This window comes from Enoplosus armatus, chromosome 14, assembly GCF_043641665.1.
Source record: "Enoplosus armatus isolate fEnoArm2 chromosome 14, fEnoArm2.hap1, whole genome shotgun sequence".
In the NCBI taxonomy this organism is placed as follows: Eukaryota; Metazoa; Chordata; class Actinopteri; order Centrarchiformes; family Enoplosidae; genus Enoplosus; species Enoplosus armatus.
In genome coordinates, this window is record NC_092193.1 from 17497864 (window position 1) to 17516793 (window position 18930).

At 39.6% G+C, this 18930-nt stretch overlaps 3 protein-coding genes across 3 annotated transcripts; 1 reads left to right on the forward strand and 2 right to left on the reverse strand.

Moving 5' to 3' along the window:
• Positions 1–399: 399 nt before the first annotated feature.
• Positions 400–3101, forward strand: LOC139296610 (nucleotide sugar transporter SLC35D2-like). The gene is made up of 13 exons (XM_070919067.1): positions 400–581; positions 1132–1165; positions 1251–1337; positions 1452–1519; positions 1620–1691; positions 1806–1874; positions 1968–2070; positions 2175–2267; positions 2372–2439; positions 2536–2614; positions 2709–2791; positions 2869–2921; positions 3048–3101. The coding sequence occupies exons 1-13, from the start codon at positions 400–402 to the stop codon at positions 3056–3058; spliced, it is 1002 nt and encodes a 333-aa protein (XP_070775168.1). The 3' UTR covers positions 3059–3101.
• Positions 3102–5051: 1950 nt separating this feature from the next.
• mier1b (mesoderm induction early response 1b, transcriptional regulator) lies at positions 5052–12290 on the reverse strand. Its single transcript, XM_070918581.1, has 13 exons — positions 12272–12290; positions 11451–11475; positions 10381–10529; positions 10015–10200; positions 9767–9896; positions 9567–9634; positions 9018–9090; positions 8717–8868; positions 8269–8350; positions 8024–8118; positions 7540–7667; positions 6438–6565; positions 5052–5813 (listed from the first exon to the last, which is right to left on the reverse strand). The coding sequence occupies exons 1-13, from the start codon at positions 12278–12280 to the stop codon at positions 5497–5499; spliced, it is 1542 nt and encodes a 513-aa protein (XP_070774682.1). The 5' UTR covers positions 12281–12290; the 3' UTR covers positions 5052–5496.
• Positions 12291–14199: 1909 nt separating this feature from the next.
• Positions 14200–15485, reverse strand: dynlt5 (dynein light chain Tctex-type family member 5). The gene is made up of 4 exons (XM_070919642.1): positions 15373–15485; positions 15038–15129; positions 14506–14630; positions 14200–14403 (listed from the first exon to the last, which is right to left on the reverse strand). Exons 1-4 carry the CDS (start codon positions 15483–15485, stop codon positions 14200–14202), a joined length of 534 nt encoding a protein of 177 aa, XP_070775743.1.
• Between the last annotated feature and the right edge of the window lie 3445 nt (positions 15486–18930).

The window sequence follows — 18930 nt, forward strand, 5'->3', positions numbered from 1 at the left end:
AATGGTGAAGTTTTAGACCAAATTCACGGTTTTGAAGAATGTAGGCTGAGTAAGAACCTTTTGAAGAGCAAACCGTAAAATAACCCAAAAGTAGTAACTCCATTAAATGTCAAGTGCAATCTAAAATAGACGTTGTCAGTCGCAGTTTATGGGGTTACACTTAGCCTGCCTTGAATTTATCTTTCGAGGTAACCTAAATTGCTAACTAAGTGTAAATCTTAAAACAGTGTTTAGTTATCGGAGTGCTAAATATTCCTGAATGTTCGAAGCGTGTAGTGGAATCAAGATGTTCCACTTCTTTCCATTTCCGTCATCGCCGGCAGAATGTTGGACCGTTGTACGCATGTGCAGAAGGACTGGTAGGCTGCCGTTGGAAGTTGGTCGCCACTTACTACGTAAATGATGGCAGAGCTCCACAGACGTCGACACGAGCCCGGCGACAGAAGCCTGTCGCCTGAAGGAGCATCCGAAAGAGCCACATCCGGCGACAGCTCCACGGTGAAACTGCTGGCTGCGGGATTTTACGGAGTCAGTTCATTTCTCATCGTTGTTGTCAACAAAAGCGTCCTCAGCAGCTACAGGTAAAGGTACAAAGTACAAGCCACAGTCACAGGAAGCTTCTTAACGGACACTTGACCCATGGCAGTTTGAACGATGGGAATATGGAGGAGACAAACTCTGTGCGGTTTTAGATTCTGTTCATCCGTAGAGAGGAAAGTTGTCTTCCTCAAACTGTTTGGGGCCGGCCGAGTGTATGTAGCTGCACTTCCAACAGTTTGATCTCTCTGGGAAGTGTCCCCCAACACCACCATCCACTGGGTGGCTAACCAAACTGTGTACAAAAAAAATCACATTTTATGTGTTCATGTCTATTTTCTCTAAACAGTGATGAAATAATCACTCAGATTCTTTACTTTTACTTAGTAACAATATAACCAGAATCAGCTTTATTGGCCAGGTTTGTGTACACAAACAAGGAATAAACAAACAGCTAAAAACAAAGACAATAAACAAGACAAGGTAAACATAAACATTAAACTATTATGTACAGATATGTTAGAATTAGCCCTTAAAAAAACCCAACTTGTGAGTCATTTTCCTCATTCGTACCATTGTCTACATGCTTTACAGATTTCCATCGTCGATATGTGTCGGAATCGGTCAGGTGAGTTTTGCCTTAAATTGAGTCACAGACGCTTCCTGTTCACGTACAACAGAGTGTGAGTCTCCCTGCTTCAATACCTCTGCAGATGCTGGCCACCATTGTAGTCCTGAGGATTGGGAAGCTGTTGGGTGTCATCTCGTTTCCAGATGTGGATTTGAGTATACCAGGCAAGGTGAGACTGTGAAGTAGTTCTCCCGCTTGGACTCCAATGCATGATAATAAGAAGAACCTCATACTAAAGATCAAAACCGCTGCTGTCAACATTTCATGTGTTTTGTCTTCCCAGATGTTTCCACTGCCTCTGCTGTATGTCGGGAATCAAATATCAGGGCTGTTTGGGACACAACGGCTCAAGTTAGAGCGTTTTATCTATTAATCATTAGGCTACATGATCAGAAATATAATTTCCTTAATATGAAACAGCAAATTCTACCATGTTTTCCTTTTTTCCTAGTTTACCCATGTTTACAGTTTTGAGGAGGTTCAGTATTTTTCTTACCATGGTGTTTGAGGGACTCTTGTTGAAGTAAGTTAAGCTTCACACATCCTCAGCACCATGTAACAACAACAACAACAACAACAACATCGTTCTTGCACACGAATGATTTTAATAACTGCAACCCGTTTCCTCTCCTCACAGGAAGACCTTCTCTACAGCGGTTAAGATCACAGTGTTTACTATGATCTTTGGTGCTTTTATTGCTGCCAGGTGAGATTATCACCTGCACACTGACATTATTCAGTTCATAGGTACTAGGCGTGAACACGCTGCTCACTCTGTCACGCGTTTTGTGTCCTGCAGCGCCGACTTAGCCTTTGACCTTGAAGGATACATATTCATAATGCTGAACAATGTTCTGACAGCGGCCAGCGGGGCGTATGTGAAGCAGAAGCTTGACTCCAAGGTGAGCAGAGCTGCTAATCGTACTTCCTCAGTGTGTGTGTGTGTGTGTGTGTGTTTGCTGCATCATTTCTTGAAAGATTATTCTGCGTACTGCTGTTCCCATAGGAACTGGGCAAATATGGGCTCCTCTACTACAATGCTTTAATCATGATTTTCCCCACTGTGGCATACGCGTACTGCTCAGGGGATTTGCAAATGGTAGGGGATTTTTTTTTACACAAATTGTTTTTTATAATGTCTGACAACTAGAGTGGGTGCTGAACATCTCCTCTGTGTGTTTGTGTGTGTGTGTTTGAGTGCAGGGGTTGGAGTATCATGGATGGTCCAATCAGCTGTTTGTTGTGCAGTTTGTGCTCTCCTGTGTCATGGGGTAAACTCTATATCACATCACTTATTGTTATTAGGGAATGTCCCACATTGCTGCTGCTGCTGCTGCTGTCTAATTCTTCTTCAATGTGTTGCACAGCTTCATTTTAATGTACTCCATCATGCTGTGCACGCTGTACAACTCAGCGCTCACCACCTCCATTGTGGGCTGCATTAAGGTAAGTCCTTTTCACGCCAGTCCTGCCCCTCTGTGGGCTGATGGGAGCCGTGAATTGCAGATGTGTGCAGTGACTCTATCTGCGATCCCTGCAGAATATCCTTGTGACCTACATTGGAATGGTGTTTGGTGGAGACTACATATTCACCTGGACTAACTTCACAGGTCTGAACATCAGGTAAGACAAACACCATTTAAATGGTGGAGCTGTTTTTTCTGCCTGGGAACAGATTGTGTCCTCTTTGTTTCCCACAGCATTGCTGGGAGCCTGGTGTACTCCTACATCATTTTCACACAGGAGCAAACAAGTAAGTTCAAATAATGTGAAAAAAAAAATTGTTGCATCAGGTTTATTAGTGTGGAATTAGTGTGTAATGTATGCACAAACTGGACACGCTACAGGTTTCTGAAATGTTCTGCATCAAATTTAACAGAAAAGGCATAAACCAGAGTCCCGACCCAACGCTGAAGAGCTGCACTCATCCAGAACGCCTTCCATGTTGTCTGTGTACTGTATGTGGTACAGTGCTGTTAAGTTGTTTTACTAACATTTATGTTTTTTCTGTATTTTGGCAGCACATTTTTTTCTGCAATCATGGAAAGGAACTTTCTGAGACAGACAACTTTTATATTAGTAATTAAGACAAAGTGCCTTAACTTTTTTGTAATTATATTTCACAGATTAAATACTAAGTCATTTCTTATATTTGACAAATCAATTTGGATTTTTTTTTTTAATCCTGTTGATCCTTTCCTAACACGACGACACTGTAAGAAATAGGAGACAAATTCCAGTCTCCGTTCTGTGCAAAAAATACTTTCTGAAGTTCAGCTGAAAGGAGACTTGGCAGAAAGTGTCTCTTCCGAACGTAGTCTTGGTTGCACAGAACAGTTAATAGTAACATACACACACATGCCAGGACAAAGAAACCCACATGATTTGTATAACTGACTGCTGAAGCCTCATATTAACATCACAATGCGTTTTTGCACAGAATGAACTGTGGATTTTGTCCCGTTTTTTACAGTGTACTCACATTAGGAAGGGGTTGCTTCAAGGCCACAAGGGAGAATGATTATAACGATCTATAAGTCTTATATTATTGTCATATATATATATGGCATGTGAGTACTGTATTAAAAAATTCAACCCTGTCTGAATCAAATTGTGAAGTGTTGCATTTTTGCTGTATTGAAGCGTGCAGTTTGAAAACTCACAATACAACAGCTGGGACTCATTAATACATTTATTAAATATAGCCAATGTTATTCCATTCATAGCCAGTCTTGGAATACACTTCGTTTTTATTCATTCAAAAACAAAACAAAGACATTGTCAACAAAAGGAAAGAAAAGACTACATGGATCAACATTATTTGACAGACAAACTTATCTTAATTTGTGAATGCAAGTTCAAAGCTTGGAGTACAACGTAAAACACTTAAGCATTAAGCTGAACAGCTACTGTACCAAAACAAATGATGGTCTTCCAGGTCACACCCCCCCCCCATGCCAACCTGGTCAGTTTAACTGCTGGAAATCCACTGCTCGGAAGCCACTTACTGAGGAAAGACAGTAAATACTGGTTGAAACTAAGCACTTTGAGTCAGGTTTTAAACCAAAGGCAAGCGGCACACTCCACCGCAATGTGCTTTTTTTTTTTATGCACAAAAGACGAGGCTTTCTGCAGCAAACAATTCAGATTGAGCAGGGTCACAGGAATGGTAAGTGCTGCCAAACAGAGAGGGAAAGTGGAATGGCTACTTTTCTTTTTTTTATTTATTACATCCATCTCAGAGCGACATAGGCGTAAGATTTCTCAACAAAAAGCACAGCCTACAAGGAAGACCAGAAAATACAGAGATGAACAGACAGTTATAAAAAAATGTACCAGCTGCTCAAGGTAAGAAATCTATACAAACTTTACATTAAAAATCACGAACATTCTGTCTAGTAAAAACAAAGCGTTGAGCAAAGCACTGACCATGAAAATCCAAAAATACAGCGGTCTTCTACATGATGAGTTATAATACAGGACATCACTGATGTCAGCTGCTTTACACAAACAAACCTGTGGGGGGACTAACCCACCGGTTTATTTCTCAGAATCAAACAAACAGCTGTGACGAGAGGCCAGAGCGGGGTCAGAAGTGACGGAGTGAAAATGTATTTCTGCTGGGTTTCGACACCACTCCTTATCAATAAAGATGAGAAACATACAATCAAAGTGCAACTAAAGAGGGCCAGCGATAGCACCAGCTTTACTCATCCTGTGTTTTGCCTCTTTTTGACAACTTAAGCACGTAATCGTTTAAAACATGTCCCCTGTTTCGTCAAATGTTCAAATAGCTTGAACAGCAATTGCCCATCATAGTTTTCTTTCATTAAAAAATATAAATATCTCTTGTGTAAAAAAATATCACGGGTGATTTATTTTTCTTTGAGTACAAATAGAAAAAGGAAATTCTTGGCAAAATTTTGTCAGTCTCCAGAAAGGGAATAAAGACGATGGGTAGAAGATGATGTTTCGTCGGACATGATGGAGCTGTGGTACTTTGGGATGAGCTTTGCAGGCAGTCAGTACATGGATGGGGTGGAGGGACGGAGGGACGGGGAGACGGGGCGGCCGCTGCCCCTCCTGGAGGACCAGCTGCAGTTTGGTTGGCTTTGTTCTTCAAGGTGTGGTTTTCAGTGACCTTTGACCTTTTTTTTTTTTTTAAAAAGTGAGTCTTTGCTCTCAGGAGACACTGTGCTCACAGGCCAACAGAGGCTCATCTTCCTCATCCTCTTCACCCCTTACCACGGCCCATAAGTGGGGAAGTAGGGACAATTTTTCACCCCAGTTCAGCGTCTATTAGTGAACATCACCGAGCTCTCGATCCTTCAGTTCTCCTGTGTTCTGGATGGTTCCACCTCACTTTGGCCTAACAGCTCTGCCTCCGTCCTGCATCTCTTGGGCGGCCTTTCCTGTGCTATTGCTGTGTCTCTGTGGTCCAGCGGAGGCTCCAGAGAACCATTTTGGTCATGGCTGGGCACACTGGGTTGGCTGCAGCCGTTGGAGTTGTTGTCTGTAACGGGAGGAGGAGTGTCTACTAACGGATGGGAGGGACCGTTGGACTGAACTGACTCAGGTTTGACTTGATTCACCGGGGGCAACGGAGCGCCGTCCACTGGGTGGCTTGAGTTGTGGCTTGCAATACCTGTCAAAATTACAACGAAAAGTGAGCTCAAACGTTGGATCACCCAAATCACAACAACTGTAGTAGTATCTAGCCATGCGGATGTTTTTGGATTTACTTGACCAGGTTCTCAGGTATTAGTCTCTCAGGTTTCTGCCTTCATCTGAATACAATGGAGGTGAATGTGACGTGCGCTCGTAGTGTTGTTGCTTAAATGTTGAAATGTAATTTGTCAATGCTAGTTTTCCAATTTCCAAATGAATGGCGTGGAGGCAGAAACCTAACACACACCTTAAAACCTGGGCAAAAGAAAAACAAAACAGAAGTTGATGGCTAAATACCATTAATGGTATCTTTGTCTACACATACACTTCCATGTTACCGTACATTGTGGATGGATCACCAGGCAACATTTCAGACATGTTTACTATGTCCAAATAAAATACAAGGCCAAGTAAAGTTCAAGACAACTAAAACAGTAGACCTTTCAGAACTGCACAGATTTATAATCACCACCTCATCAAACCTTCCCCAGACTAATGTGAAATTCAAGACATGGTAATCTGAATACATCAGTTTAGGTCTTTGTTTGGATTTTGGAATTAAAAACATCTTTAATAAGTATCTTTGCATTCATCAGCTCACCGTTCTGACTGCTGCTGTCTTCCCTCTCCGAGTGGCTGGCGCTGCTGCTGGAGGTGGTGGGAGGAGGTGACGCCGCCCTGCTGGACGTCGCGCTCTCCGTCTCGTCCAGTAATCGGTCCATGTAGTCCCTGATGACACACAGCAGCACACAGGATGTCACACACAACCTATGGTTTTAAACACGAGCCAAGTGTGTGTGGTCTGGTCTGTCATTTTTTCCTAACCTAACAGTGATTGCAGGTGGGTGCTAGTTAGGGTGTTATACTGTAGAGTTTGTATACAAGCTTCTTGTTGCAATACATGAAGTCAATCTAAACTATCTGCTGTGGAACAGCGTGGTGCTGTGATTATTGGAGGTGGTATCACCAGTTATGTCGCCACATCCAGGAGCTGTTCCATGCAGCAGTATGATCTGTTAAACCAAACTCATTTAATGAATTTACTTATTTTCAGCTGCAAAAAAGGATTTTAATTCTGTTGCATTTCTTTGACTGGGAACGTCCTTTCTTTACTGAGCCTGGCTGTACATTCATGTTATACTATGCCCATAAATTAAACTTAGAGACAAAATGAATATAATGTTTACTAGTTTGACATAAGCTGCAACTATATCAGGTTGGAATTGCCTACCCAGTGCTCAGGCTTGCCTTTGAACACATTAGACTCCTTATGTTTCCTCATGTACAACAGAAATACATGCTATTTTCTTTCTGGAGTATTTTAACAGAATAAGAACCGATGGATGTTTTAAAAAAGATAATAAAAATAGTTTTTACCATTACCATGGCTGAGGCATCAGTACAAAAGTAGAAAGTAACAGGCGCCACATTTCATACATTTGTTATCTGAGACTTATTGTTACATAAAACAAGTTCAGAATCTTTTTTTACACTAGCAAGTTTGTTGTTTGTATTGTTTTGAATCATGAATCCTCTATTGGAATATTAGAAACAACAAACATAAAACAACACATCAACCTGAAACAGGAGTACAACTTCTTCCATTAATCATTTAAAATGTCTATATTAGCAATGTCTTTCTCAACTGTATATATATTTTTATATATATATATCTATATATATATACATTTATAAAAACTTACGTGACACCAGGATGAAGGTTGTATTTCCTTTTCCCAAGTCTGGTTTGCTGTGCAAAGAAATCATAACGCTCAGACTTCTTCCACATGTAATAAAAGGCCACACATTCTCCTACAGACCTAGTTCTCACCTGAAAGATTTAATTCAGCAGACATGAAATAACCATTATTACCATCGTCTGAAGAGATAGATTCAGTACAATTTCAAGTAAGAGACAAATCAAATTATTGCTTGGGACTCTGACAAATGTCATCAATGTGATCTACAGACACTTTAACACTGTAAAAACTTAGAAATTTGATTTGTCTCAAAATGCAACAAGGTTGAAATGTAGCTGATTCCAACCCTGAGCATCCAACAGCCACAGAACAGCAAACACATCAACATCAACATGGTTATCACAATTATTTTCATCTTATCAATGTATGCTCATGGCATATTGATCAGAAATGGTTAATCAATGCGGCTTTTAAACACTTCTCTTACCTTGTTGGCCTGTATTAAATGAAAGTCTTTCCCATAAGCTTTTAGTCCTTGTTCAAAATTTCTACATTCCTCTTCAGTCCAGACAGATAGCTCCTCTGTTACAGAGAGAATACGTGTTAATCTCACATCTGCAAAATCTTGTTAAAAATAAAACTCAGATGATCCAAGTGCAGAACATCATATTAACCCCTCAAAAAACTGAAGGTAAATATACGAAGAACATTGTGGCTTGATTGTCTACGTACCTCTGGCTGCTTTTACATTAAACCTAAGTCTTCTTAAAGCTTCCTCTGTGTCAAAGTCACATTTCACCAGTTCATACAAGGCCTACAGAGACACACATGATCAAACAAGTTTACATTACCCATGTGAAAAACTATAAACCTAACATGTAATGATCACAACTAATTTGATATAAAGGAAAATGCTGGCTTTATTTGACATCTTTATTATTGTCAACAAACCCCTGAAAAGACCAACAACCAAACTGCAGTGAGCATGTTCATTGTAATAAAGAAACATTTCACTCAACAGTGCAACAGTGTGGCTCCCTGATGTGTTTTTAAGGCTTTTTGGACAACAATGAAGGTCTATGGCACAGAGGAATTTGAATGGGATTTGTTCACAATAACAAAAACATAGACTTTGGCCAGCCTTATCCTCCAGTACAAGCCACAAATATATTGCTGTCACCTGTTCATTGTCTTTGATATGAGATCCCTCTGGAATTGCATCCACTCCCTTCTCCTCTCCCGTCCGCCTTGATGCCTCCGTCAAGAACTCCACCACTTTGCCTTCAGGAAGACACTCAGGGTTCCACAACAACTGGTCATCATTTTCATACACTACAGGACAAATTCATAGGAAACAGGGGATGCGATGTCAAACTTTGTCTATTTTACCATCTTTAGTCCTTTTGGACCCTGAAAGGACACACAGCGTTACATCTTAAATATGCAAGTGTTGACAGTGAGACAACAAACAGCCGGATTACCTTTTTCATTGTCTTTATATTTACACAGGCCAACAGGTGTTTCTGCCTGATACATGGAACCCACCATAATTTCCTGTTGGGCATAAACACACAGTTTAGACTGGCTGACAATTACTTCACAATGTATTACACATATGTCCAATTTCAACTATGATTCTATTCTTTACACCACAAAAACATGGTGGAATTTAGCTCCAAATTTTCAGCACACATTTGGATTTTTGTGAATATATTCTTCCATTGTAAATATTTCAGATTGTTCCCTTAAGAAAAGTCTATTCTGTTGAGTATAGTATTTCTGCAGTGGAAACAGCATATTTTTTAAGCCATGAATCCATCATGGTGACAGCCAACTTTGATAGCTGGGTATTTCTAAAAAGTCAAAAAGATTAGACAAACATGAACTGACACTGCACACACTGCAAATCCTGAGATAAATAGGAGGTAGACTGTGAGCAAATTCATCTGATCAAGCCGTTTAGCCTTTAAAACAAAACAAATCTGACAGTTTAAGTGCCTGACACTCTGATAAATAAAGTTCTGACATACCTTTTTCCAGTCTTCAGATGGAACATAGTCCTCATCTTCATCTGACTCCTCCTCTGCATCATTATTACCTGCAACACAATGTGATATCCATTTAACCAACTAAATCTCAGAGACAATCTGCAGTGTCTAATACAGACATCAACACATACAATTTACTTGCAACAAAGAAGAGAAAGAAAATGAGGTAATACGGCACATACTTTCAAAGTACTTGAGTTTCTGGGGGCGGATAAGTTCTGCTGTGCCAAGGGACCTGACTGAGCGTGTGCGACCTTCGGAGGTTACCTGGGCCTCATCCCCCTGTCCTGATGAGTTCTTAACACCCTCACCCTGAAAACACACAAACATAAACAAAAAGGTTGCAAACAATGCTGAAATTACACAACAAAATGTATTAAGTTTATGGAAACCATATCACTGTCAAGAGACTTAAGAAACACCAACATACCTCATTTCTTTTCAACTCGCCAGTGCTTCTGCTGCTTTCATCATTGTCTAGGTCCTCTTCCTCATCCTCCTCCTCATCATCATCTTCTTCCTCGGGTTCTTCCTCCTCCTCTTCATCCTCATCTGCTGGTGAACCGCCCCCATAACCATACAGATTCAGCAATTCATGAATGGGCATCTCTCCTTCCTGTTAAAGAAAAGTGAAAAAAAAACTGTAAATATAAAGACCAAAATTCAAGACTCCGATTTGGAACCTGCCACTATTCCCAAATGGATCGATAAGACCGTTAAAATGCTGAGCTTCACAGCAATTATTTTACCAGGCAGGCTGACAAAACCAAATATGAGCCCAAAGCCTGAAACCTACCCGCGCAAGATCTTCAATCTCGTTGGCGTTGGTCTCATCTGATGCCTCCAACATTTCCTCTTCCTCCAGGGTGCGTTCATCATCAAAGTCATGGACAAGCATGTCTGCTGATGGGTCGAAATCATGGTCATCGGAACCTGCTGAACCTCCTAGAAAAGTAACCCCAAAAATGTAAGCGATGTTGCACATTTAGATAGAAAATATGACTGAATGAAACATTTACTTGAGAAAATTATGGACAAATCCAATACAGGCCCAACCAGTATTTAAAAAAAACTTAAGTAAAATCTTCTATCCCAGTATATCTCATTTTATATTCGCAATATCAATATATACAACAATATTGCAAATTTTAACCAAGATCAATTAAACCTCTTACAGATAAAATATCCATATGGTAATGTCTAGTTTGGCAAGTCCAGGTGACTTATTACCAAAGATCAAAGTACTTCATCACACTGATGCAAAAATCCTTTAAATTTAACATTACCATAAAGTAATCACACTCATTGATTCACAGCATTTAACACAATGGCCTAATACAGCCAGAGATATTATAGGGATTGATACCAGGGTTTAAACACAGGTAAAAACTCTGATGGTAGACAAATCTATATTGTGTCACAATATATTATGATATATTATTATAAGTAAAGTGCAGATCTAGGTTTGACTTGTAGTTAAAAAAATCCGCATTTTTTTGTTTTTAAAATAATCATGATTAAAAACTTGTTTTATCGTAGTTTACAAACATAACTGGTGTAAACAAACCATCAGAAAACAATTAACATAAACAATTAACTATTATTATTATTAATTATTATTGTTGTTGATTTTGTTGTTAATAAGATAACAACAATAAAATAGGTTGACAGTATATAGGTCTTTAAGTAGGGAATAATTACAAGTTCCAATCTTGTGATTTGGGTTTTGGTGGAGGTGCTTCCCTCTCTTTACATTTTGATCATAATTCTTCCTTTAAGAATCAAATTGAATACTTATATGTAAGTTTGGACAATATATTTCAAACCTATGCCATGCAGCCAAACAACAACAGAAAGTGTATGTACCTGGGCTCGAATTCCCGAGGGAGGGCTGAAAAACGGAAAAGAGGAACATAAATAAAGTTAAAGAACAGCTTCAGGGGCAAATATCTCATACGATGTAATTGGAAACGGTTCGCCGCTTATATAACTTGACATATTCAAGTTACCCTGACAGGGGGGACATAAATGGGAGTTCAGAAAAAGCGCGCCCGACCCTGTGCCCTTAAAGCTGACTGCAGTTTAAGAAGAAAAGAAACAAAGAAGACTGTCACCACTTCCTGTGGGAAAATGTAGGTAGCATCTCAAGACTATGAATACCATAAGTACAGCGGTGTTTACCGTCTGCATTCAACCACGGTTAGCTACAACAGTCGGGTGCTTACTAGGTTAATTTATTCAACTGGCTAACTTACATTACAAATTGCAAGCTAGTTCTCCTTCACATATTTAGCTAACGCGTCCAAGTTAAGCTTAGTATTAACATCCTGCAAATAATGATTAAAAACAACACATGAAATATCTCTAACCATGAAACTACCGCTAACGTTACATATCTAATTAAAAACGCTAATATGGATAGTTAAGTATTCTTCAACAAAACCGCGAAGTAACATCGCTAACGCCGCAGCTACCTTCCGTCAGGGCTAGCGCAGCTAACGTTAGCTAAATCCGAAGTTTACTAAACATGCTTGTGTCAAGAAATTGCTATTATCTAGCAACGCAAACAGCGGATTCTTACTTTCGTGTTTTAAAGCTACAACACACAGGCGATGTACACGTTCGACTGAACTAACTATCTTGCAGTATAAATTATTTTTTTCCCAATATTTATTTCACTTTCTTACCTCCGCCATGTTTGCAATCCTGCAGGGTCACGTCAGGGGTCAGTGGCAGTACCCGGATGTAGAGCCCCGCCCACCTGCAGTATCAAGAACATAATGCTTCCACAGCGTGGATGTTGCAGTGACATGTATTATTATGCAATATTATATTCGTAAAAAAAGATATATGTTTGGGTCTAAAAAATGTACACAGTATTAAAAGGCTAGGATGTATTTTAGAAAGTTTCATTAAATTTAAATCAATGAAATTCAATGTATTGCTATGCTCTAAAATGAGAAAAAGAATAGTTTCAGGCTTTAAGTTTTATTCTCCCATCATCAGCATTTATAGTATTGATCCATCGACCATTTACTGGAAAAACTAGAAACTAGAAATCCTGAAAAGATGACTTTCAAAACTTAAGAAGAATCTAATCAAAGTTCATAACAATATGGGATTCGAAGAAGACTTTTGCAAAAGTATTCTAAAGTTCTGTTGTATATACTGTAATGTTACATGTCCAGGCTGTAATGCTGATTACATAGGCAAACCCGAATGCTGCGTTATTTCCAGATTAAGGGAAACTGATCAATCAGCTGGCACACCTAGCAGCTTTTGTAACACCTCTGCCTGATGATGATTTTTTGGGGGTTTTAGGTGGAACTAATAGCACTGACTTGACTTATCAGCATGTACTTTTCTTGAAGAAAGATACATCTGTAATACAAACTATATTTTTGGTTATGCTTGGCTCCACTAGCCCTACCCAGCCGGTAATGACTATTTCGAGCTCAACTCTATTCCATGACACAGTTCAATTTGACAACAAGTGTACCGGTTAATGCAAATGTCTCTTCCTGGAATCACTGATTTATGCTCATGATAGTGGGCACGCACCCCACTATGTTGCTATGTAAAGAGCCATCACCTCAGTCTGTTGTAGGACAGATATCTCAAGCGATCCATTAGGCAACACTTTGCTAAATCCAGGGCAATAAAAACCCTGCAGTACGGACGTGAAAGAGCAATTCTTTCTCTTTAACATTTACGAAAATGTAGTCAATAAGTGATCATCACAATGGCCTTGGATTCCCACACAAAGATAGTACACACCATTTACACAGGAATCACCCGAGCAAGACTTGGGGAAAGAGTGTGACATCACTGGGGACTCTACATAAAAGGGTGGATCAGGACGGATGTTTTCCAATGTTTTCTGAGAAGAAACATGAGATCCTTACTCCTGCTTGCGGTGCTGCTGTGCATGTTGTGTGTGGTGCAGGTTCAGACACAGGATAACACAAACACACTGAGGCTGTGTGGCCGGGCATTCCTGCGGGCAGTGGTGTATACCTGTGGAGGATCCAGGTGGAGAAGGTTGATCGGAGAAGAGGAGACTTTGCAAGGCAGTGAGTAGACAATCACTTGAAGTCATCTTTGTAGCTTTGAGGGTTCATTTCATAACCATATTACAGAATAGCAGCCTCGATGTCTGGTAAACAAAGACTGATATCTCTTAGCAGGTAGCAGGGGGCCAAAACTGAAGACGACAGATGTGCCAGCGATGGACCGTCATTGGAGGGACCAAAACCAGGCACTAATATCAGTGTGCTGTCAACTGGGCTGTCGAAGGAGTGACCTCTCCATGCTCTGCTAGAGGGGAACATCGCCAGGGGAGTCATCACCAATTTGCCACAGTCATTCATTAGTTTAAAACATAATCTTCACAGCATTGTTAGGATAATGTGATTTCATTTTCCATGCTAGCAAAAATAAAAAAAAACACCATGAATTTTGGTTACAAGTTCTTGTTTTATCATTTCATACATGGCAAAACATACAACGTGGGTAAAGAGCTCTTCAACAGCAGCAACCTTTTTGTAACTGTGGTAAATGCATGACCAAAGTGAGTCTTGTGTTCTTATCACAATCCATTCAATGCCTACGTGATTCACTCAAAGTAAACAGCGTAGACAGTTGCCACACCAAACAGAGAGCAGTTCTTGAAGGAGTAAGAGGTGAAGGTGTCATTAGACGCATCCCACAGACAGCGGCTGCTGATCTGCATGCTCTGCCCTGTGAGCTGGCCGATGTGGACCAGGACGACAATCTTATATCGGGGAATCATGAGGTCCTTCACACGGGCTCTTATCACCTGGGAGGGGGCAATCAAAAGAATGAAACCGATCAGAAACCAAACAGAAATTCCAAGGTATTCAAAAGGTGTTGCTTGAATGCACTTTTCAGTTTTATTTACCTCACATATTGTTTTTGTCATTTTCTGAGACCACTCAGCTTCATATTTCTCCTCTTGGAGGTAACTGGTAAGTACATCCTTCAGTATGTCTGTGACAGCAGGAACAGAAAACCGTTTGTATGGTCCTGTGGTCCAAAAAACAAAGACAACAATCAAATAAGTTTGATTTAAGTGTTCTTATGCAAGTGCTCGGGTTAGTGAAAAATAGTGCGATTAATTCATTTGAACTTGGAAATTTATATTGATGCACTTTCAATATAGATTATGGATTAAAATCAATTAATATTGCATCAAAATCTCTGCTGCTTTGACATGTTTCTGGTCTTATTCAACTGAAAGTGTCATTATTTAAATCAGTGCCTTGGTGTAAGGTTGTGGTGAGGCTGAAATACTGAAATGAACCAAAATAAATAAAATGGCCCAAATATTTTGATGAACTAAATCTCTTAAAGAATCAAAATGAAATCACTGTTGTATTAAGCTGTTACAGAGCACCTGTAGCTGGTGATGATTATTATTATTGTTATCTCACCCATCTGATAGGTGTTCTCCATTGTTATGGCCATCCGAGCGTTGTCATCATGGTGTCCTAGTTCATCTATACATGACACAGTGCTTATAGAGCTGAAAAACATGAACAGATTGAAGAAATTGTCAGGAAAAGGGCCATGGGACTATATGTACACACTGTGGTTGACTGACCTCCAGATAAGTAATAATTTAAGAAGAGCTGACAACAACTTCTCAACCAAACACATTGTATTGGGAATGCTCTCTGAAAATCAGCCATAACCTGTGCCAGTTAAGTATGATTAATAAAATATAAATTATGATAAAAGGTGGATATTGTTTGTACTGTGTACTCACTCCTTAGTCCTGCCGGTTGTTTCTTTGCCTCTGACTCCATGGCTTCCCTCTGAGGGCGCCTTGCCTGTCCTCTTCTCTCTTCTTTGGGATTTGTCTTTAAGTAGATCGGACATGACAGCTTCCCCCTTCCTTTAGCTTGTCTGTACGGGATGATGACCTAAATATATTGACGTCAGTATAATATCTAACTAGTTAGTTAGCTAAACAGATACAGTCGCTAACTCCAACACCGGAGAATATCGCGTATCAAACACATACTGTCGACAGGTAGGATAGAAACTCACTCGGAGAGCGTTTGAAATGAAAGTACATGAACACGGAGAGGGGACGTTAAAACTATTCAAACATTGCAACGCTAGCTTTCCTGGGTGGCTGTTAGGACGTGGCTCGTTTGTAAACCCATGAATATTTTGGTTAACTTTGGAAACCAGTATAGCTGAAGGAAATTTAACACGTTTTTTTTTTTTTTTTACCGATTTCAGGACCTCTTGGACCGAACAGAGCAAAGTAGTCCCGTAGAGCTTGGTGTTGGCATGGCAACCACGAACCATCAGTCAGTGGGAGGGACTTCCTGCTGACGTGCGTGAACTACACCGCTCCAAAGCTACAAAACATATTAGTAAAGGTTAAAGGCCTAGGCTCTATGTAGTCATTGGTAGCCCGCTGATCAGTTCATCCTTGGAAATAGTACACAAATCTTAACACAAGGTCTAGTTTTTAACCACATCTGATGGTTTTCATCAGTTGATCAGCTGTCATCACAGTTACATTTCATTTTACTGATACATGATCCATAATTCCATCTGACTTGACAAGACTTGAGAAACAGTCACACCGCAAGGTCTATTTAGTAGCTTTCCTGGAGGTGTCGATCATACCACATGATCTTCATTAGCATGGAGTTTGCCCAGTTGTCATGGAAGTGTATATGTTCACGTTTCCTTTTTTTTTCAGAGCACTTTAAGGCCTTCATGTCATGGTCAACTTTAAACGTCAGCTTTCATGCCAACATGGATCTGTATGTGCTCCGAAGAAAATTTACTCAATGAACCTTGTGGTGAGATTGTTTCCTCAGCTATATATTCTGTCCCATACCCTTTCCTCTATGTGACCCCATTGAGGCTTTGTGGAATTTAGGAATAAATTGTGATGAATAACAATGAAAAAAAAGTCTTAGTTACAGTGGAAACAGTGGAGTGATTCACTTTTACAGGAACATGTGTAATTTTACAATCTTGTCAATATCCCCAAAGCATACTTTTATATCTTTCAACAAACGAGAGGGAGATAAATGTCTCATATTTCCTCTTCTTTATTACCAAGTAAAACAGGTATTACATTATATTGACTTTTTTCATATATTTACTTTCAAAATCTTTGGATGGGAAATTTACATGAAATGTTTGCATATTCTGTGTCTAATGCAGTGAAAGAAATACAGCCAAAAAGTTGTAGAAAAAATAAACCTACAGAACCCCTCCAATACTGGAGGACTGCTCAAAACAAGGCAAAGAAAAACATGAGCATTATTAACGGAAACAAAACGTTTTGTAAGAACTAAATGAAATATTTCAACCAGGCCCAAACTGTGAGTCAACACATTAAAACATTCTATAAAATGTGATGTTCAAACACATATCAGCAGGTGTACATGTGACATTAAGCCATGAATTTGTTTTTACTGATGCAATTTAAGGTGTGTTTTGTGTGCAAGTCAAACACAGGAGAATGTCAAACACCTATATCCGATGCATGGAATGGGAATATCAATGAATACATGCCAAATTTTATCGACAATGGGTTTCTGAAGGTGCAACAACAGCAAAACAGAGATTGAAGGTTTAAGTGAAGGCAAAAAAGTCTCCTCTGAAAGCACGATTATACAATAACACACATATCATGACCTTATTGAAATGGATAACTTGGTATTGCATTGATAAGACTGGTGATGGACAAATGCAGATTTCATGCGGCACCGTTTGGAGTTATTCAGTAACACTTTTTTTTGTACAAGAAACCCACATGTAAAACAATAGGTGAAGAGTGGCGTTGTTACACAGAACCTAATGCATTATGAGTGCTGACATCAATAAACCAAGAGACAATCACAGACACATCCATATGCCCAGAGAAATAATTGAAACATAGCTTTTTATGTACACTTTTTACACTTACGTCTTTAAATATTGCTATTAGAAAATGATAAAACATTTATTCAACATGGTGGAAAAGGAAGAAAATAAAACAGGGACGTGAATAGTGCCGTCGTCTTGATAGACATTAATTTTCATTACTCTGCTGTGTCCCCAATAACACTCGTCAAGACCTCTATCAAAGATCATGGTCAAAGGAATTAACCAGGTTTTTAAGCAGCATCAAAGGCAACTCCTACAATCAGCTCAGCCCAGGTCCCTTTGCATTTCTCCTGAAACTTAAAGCTCCTTTTCACCACTGTATGGCACTCACACCTGGCTCTGTATGCTCCTTACATCTTAAGGCCCTTTCAAACATAATTTCTGTAACATTAACAGAATAAATGAACCAAACCGTTCCAGTGAAAGTAGCAGCTTCTGTTAGTCACACAAGTATCGCCTCATTGTTACAAAAATTTGACCATTCACACACCACCACAAACACCACTAAAGTCCTGTGATATGGGAAATTGGATGTATCTCAGCATTGCATGTGCCCGTAGTGGCAATGTAATGATTTTGTTCTTCAGCAGGTCAAACTGCTGTAACTGATGTACTGACTTTCTGTTCACATGACCCGATAAACAGCAAAATGCCATCAAAGCGGTGGTGAAGGCTGCACACGTAAAAGTATAGGATTACATATGCGTGCTTCAATCCTGATCGTGGGACGGGACATTTTGAGCAAAACGAAAATATTTTTTTGGCAAGCACATTAATTATATTTTGCAGCTGTGAATTTTATCACCTTTTAAGTAAATATGGCGACCTTGTTAGCAAACAGTTGCCTATTAACACGGACTAACCCATCTAGCAGACAAGCAGTAACAATAGCATTCATTTGGAGTCATGTCTCTGGCCACCTATTGAATATAAGTCCAATATTTACTCTCCTTTTAGCTCTTTTTTTCAAGTCTCTACCAACTCCTGAGAGAAAAATCTAGCTTTTTAGCAGCTAAATGTTCCACAATGTTCACCAGCTAGTTGCCAACTTTGATATCTGCTGTTTGGTGCTGGGGAGGTTTGTGAACAGTGTGTTTATCAGAGCTGTTTTGCTGAAAACAGCTGCCTGCTGCAAGACAATGAGAGTGAAGCAACACAGTAAAGTTGTGGGCTGGAAAACCAAAACAATGAGCTAAATGACGTTATATGGGTGATAATTCTCAGTGAGTTTGTCACTACGAGCAACCTCTTTCACACAGAAGTAATTATGTGCTCCATTGTTAATATAAAAAATACTGATTATATCCACTTTAAACTTAAATTAAAAACTTGAATTTAAATTTGAGATAAGGCAAATGAGTAACACTGAGTGAGTGAGAGGTTATAATTGAGATAATTGCAAACCAAAAACATGTATTGAGCA

Excerpts from the sequence above, each read along its gene's own strand:
- LOC139296610 (XM_070919067.1), top strand. The coding sequence starts at position 400 with ATGATGGCAGAGCTCCACAGACGTCGACACGAGCCCGGCGACAGAAGC. Across the intron at positions 1,520-1,619 it reads TTTGGGACACAACGGCTCAA|TTTACCCATGTTTACAGTTT; the intron begins GTTAGAGCGTTT and ends CTTTTTTCCTAG. Across the intron at positions 1,875-1,967 it reads GGTGCTTTTATTGCTGCCAG|CGCCGACTTAGCCTTTGACC; the intron begins GTGAGATTATCA and ends TGTGTCCTGCAG.
- mier1b (XM_070918581.1), bottom strand. Across the intron at positions 9,635-9,766 it reads GAAACTCAAGTACTTTGAAA|GTAATAATGATGCAGAGGAG; the intron begins GTATGTGCCGTA and ends ATTGTGTTGCAG. Across the intron at positions 7,668-8,023 it reads ATTTAATACAGGCCAACAAG|GTGAGAACTAGGTCTGTAGG; the intron begins GTAAGAGAAGTG and ends TAAATCTTTCAG.
- dynlt5 (XM_070919642.1), bottom strand. The coding sequence starts at position 15,485 with ATGTCCGATCTACTTAAAGACAAATCCCAAAGAAGAGAGAAGAGGACA. Across the intron at positions 15,130-15,372 it reads ACAACCGGCAGGACTAAGGA|CTCTATAAGCACTGTGTCAT; the intron begins GTGAGTACACAG and ends CATGTTTTTCAG. Across the intron at positions 14,404-14,505 it reads TGACAAAAACAATATGTGAG|GTGATAAGAGCCCGTGTGAA; the intron begins GTAAATAAAACT and ends GCCCCCTCCCAG.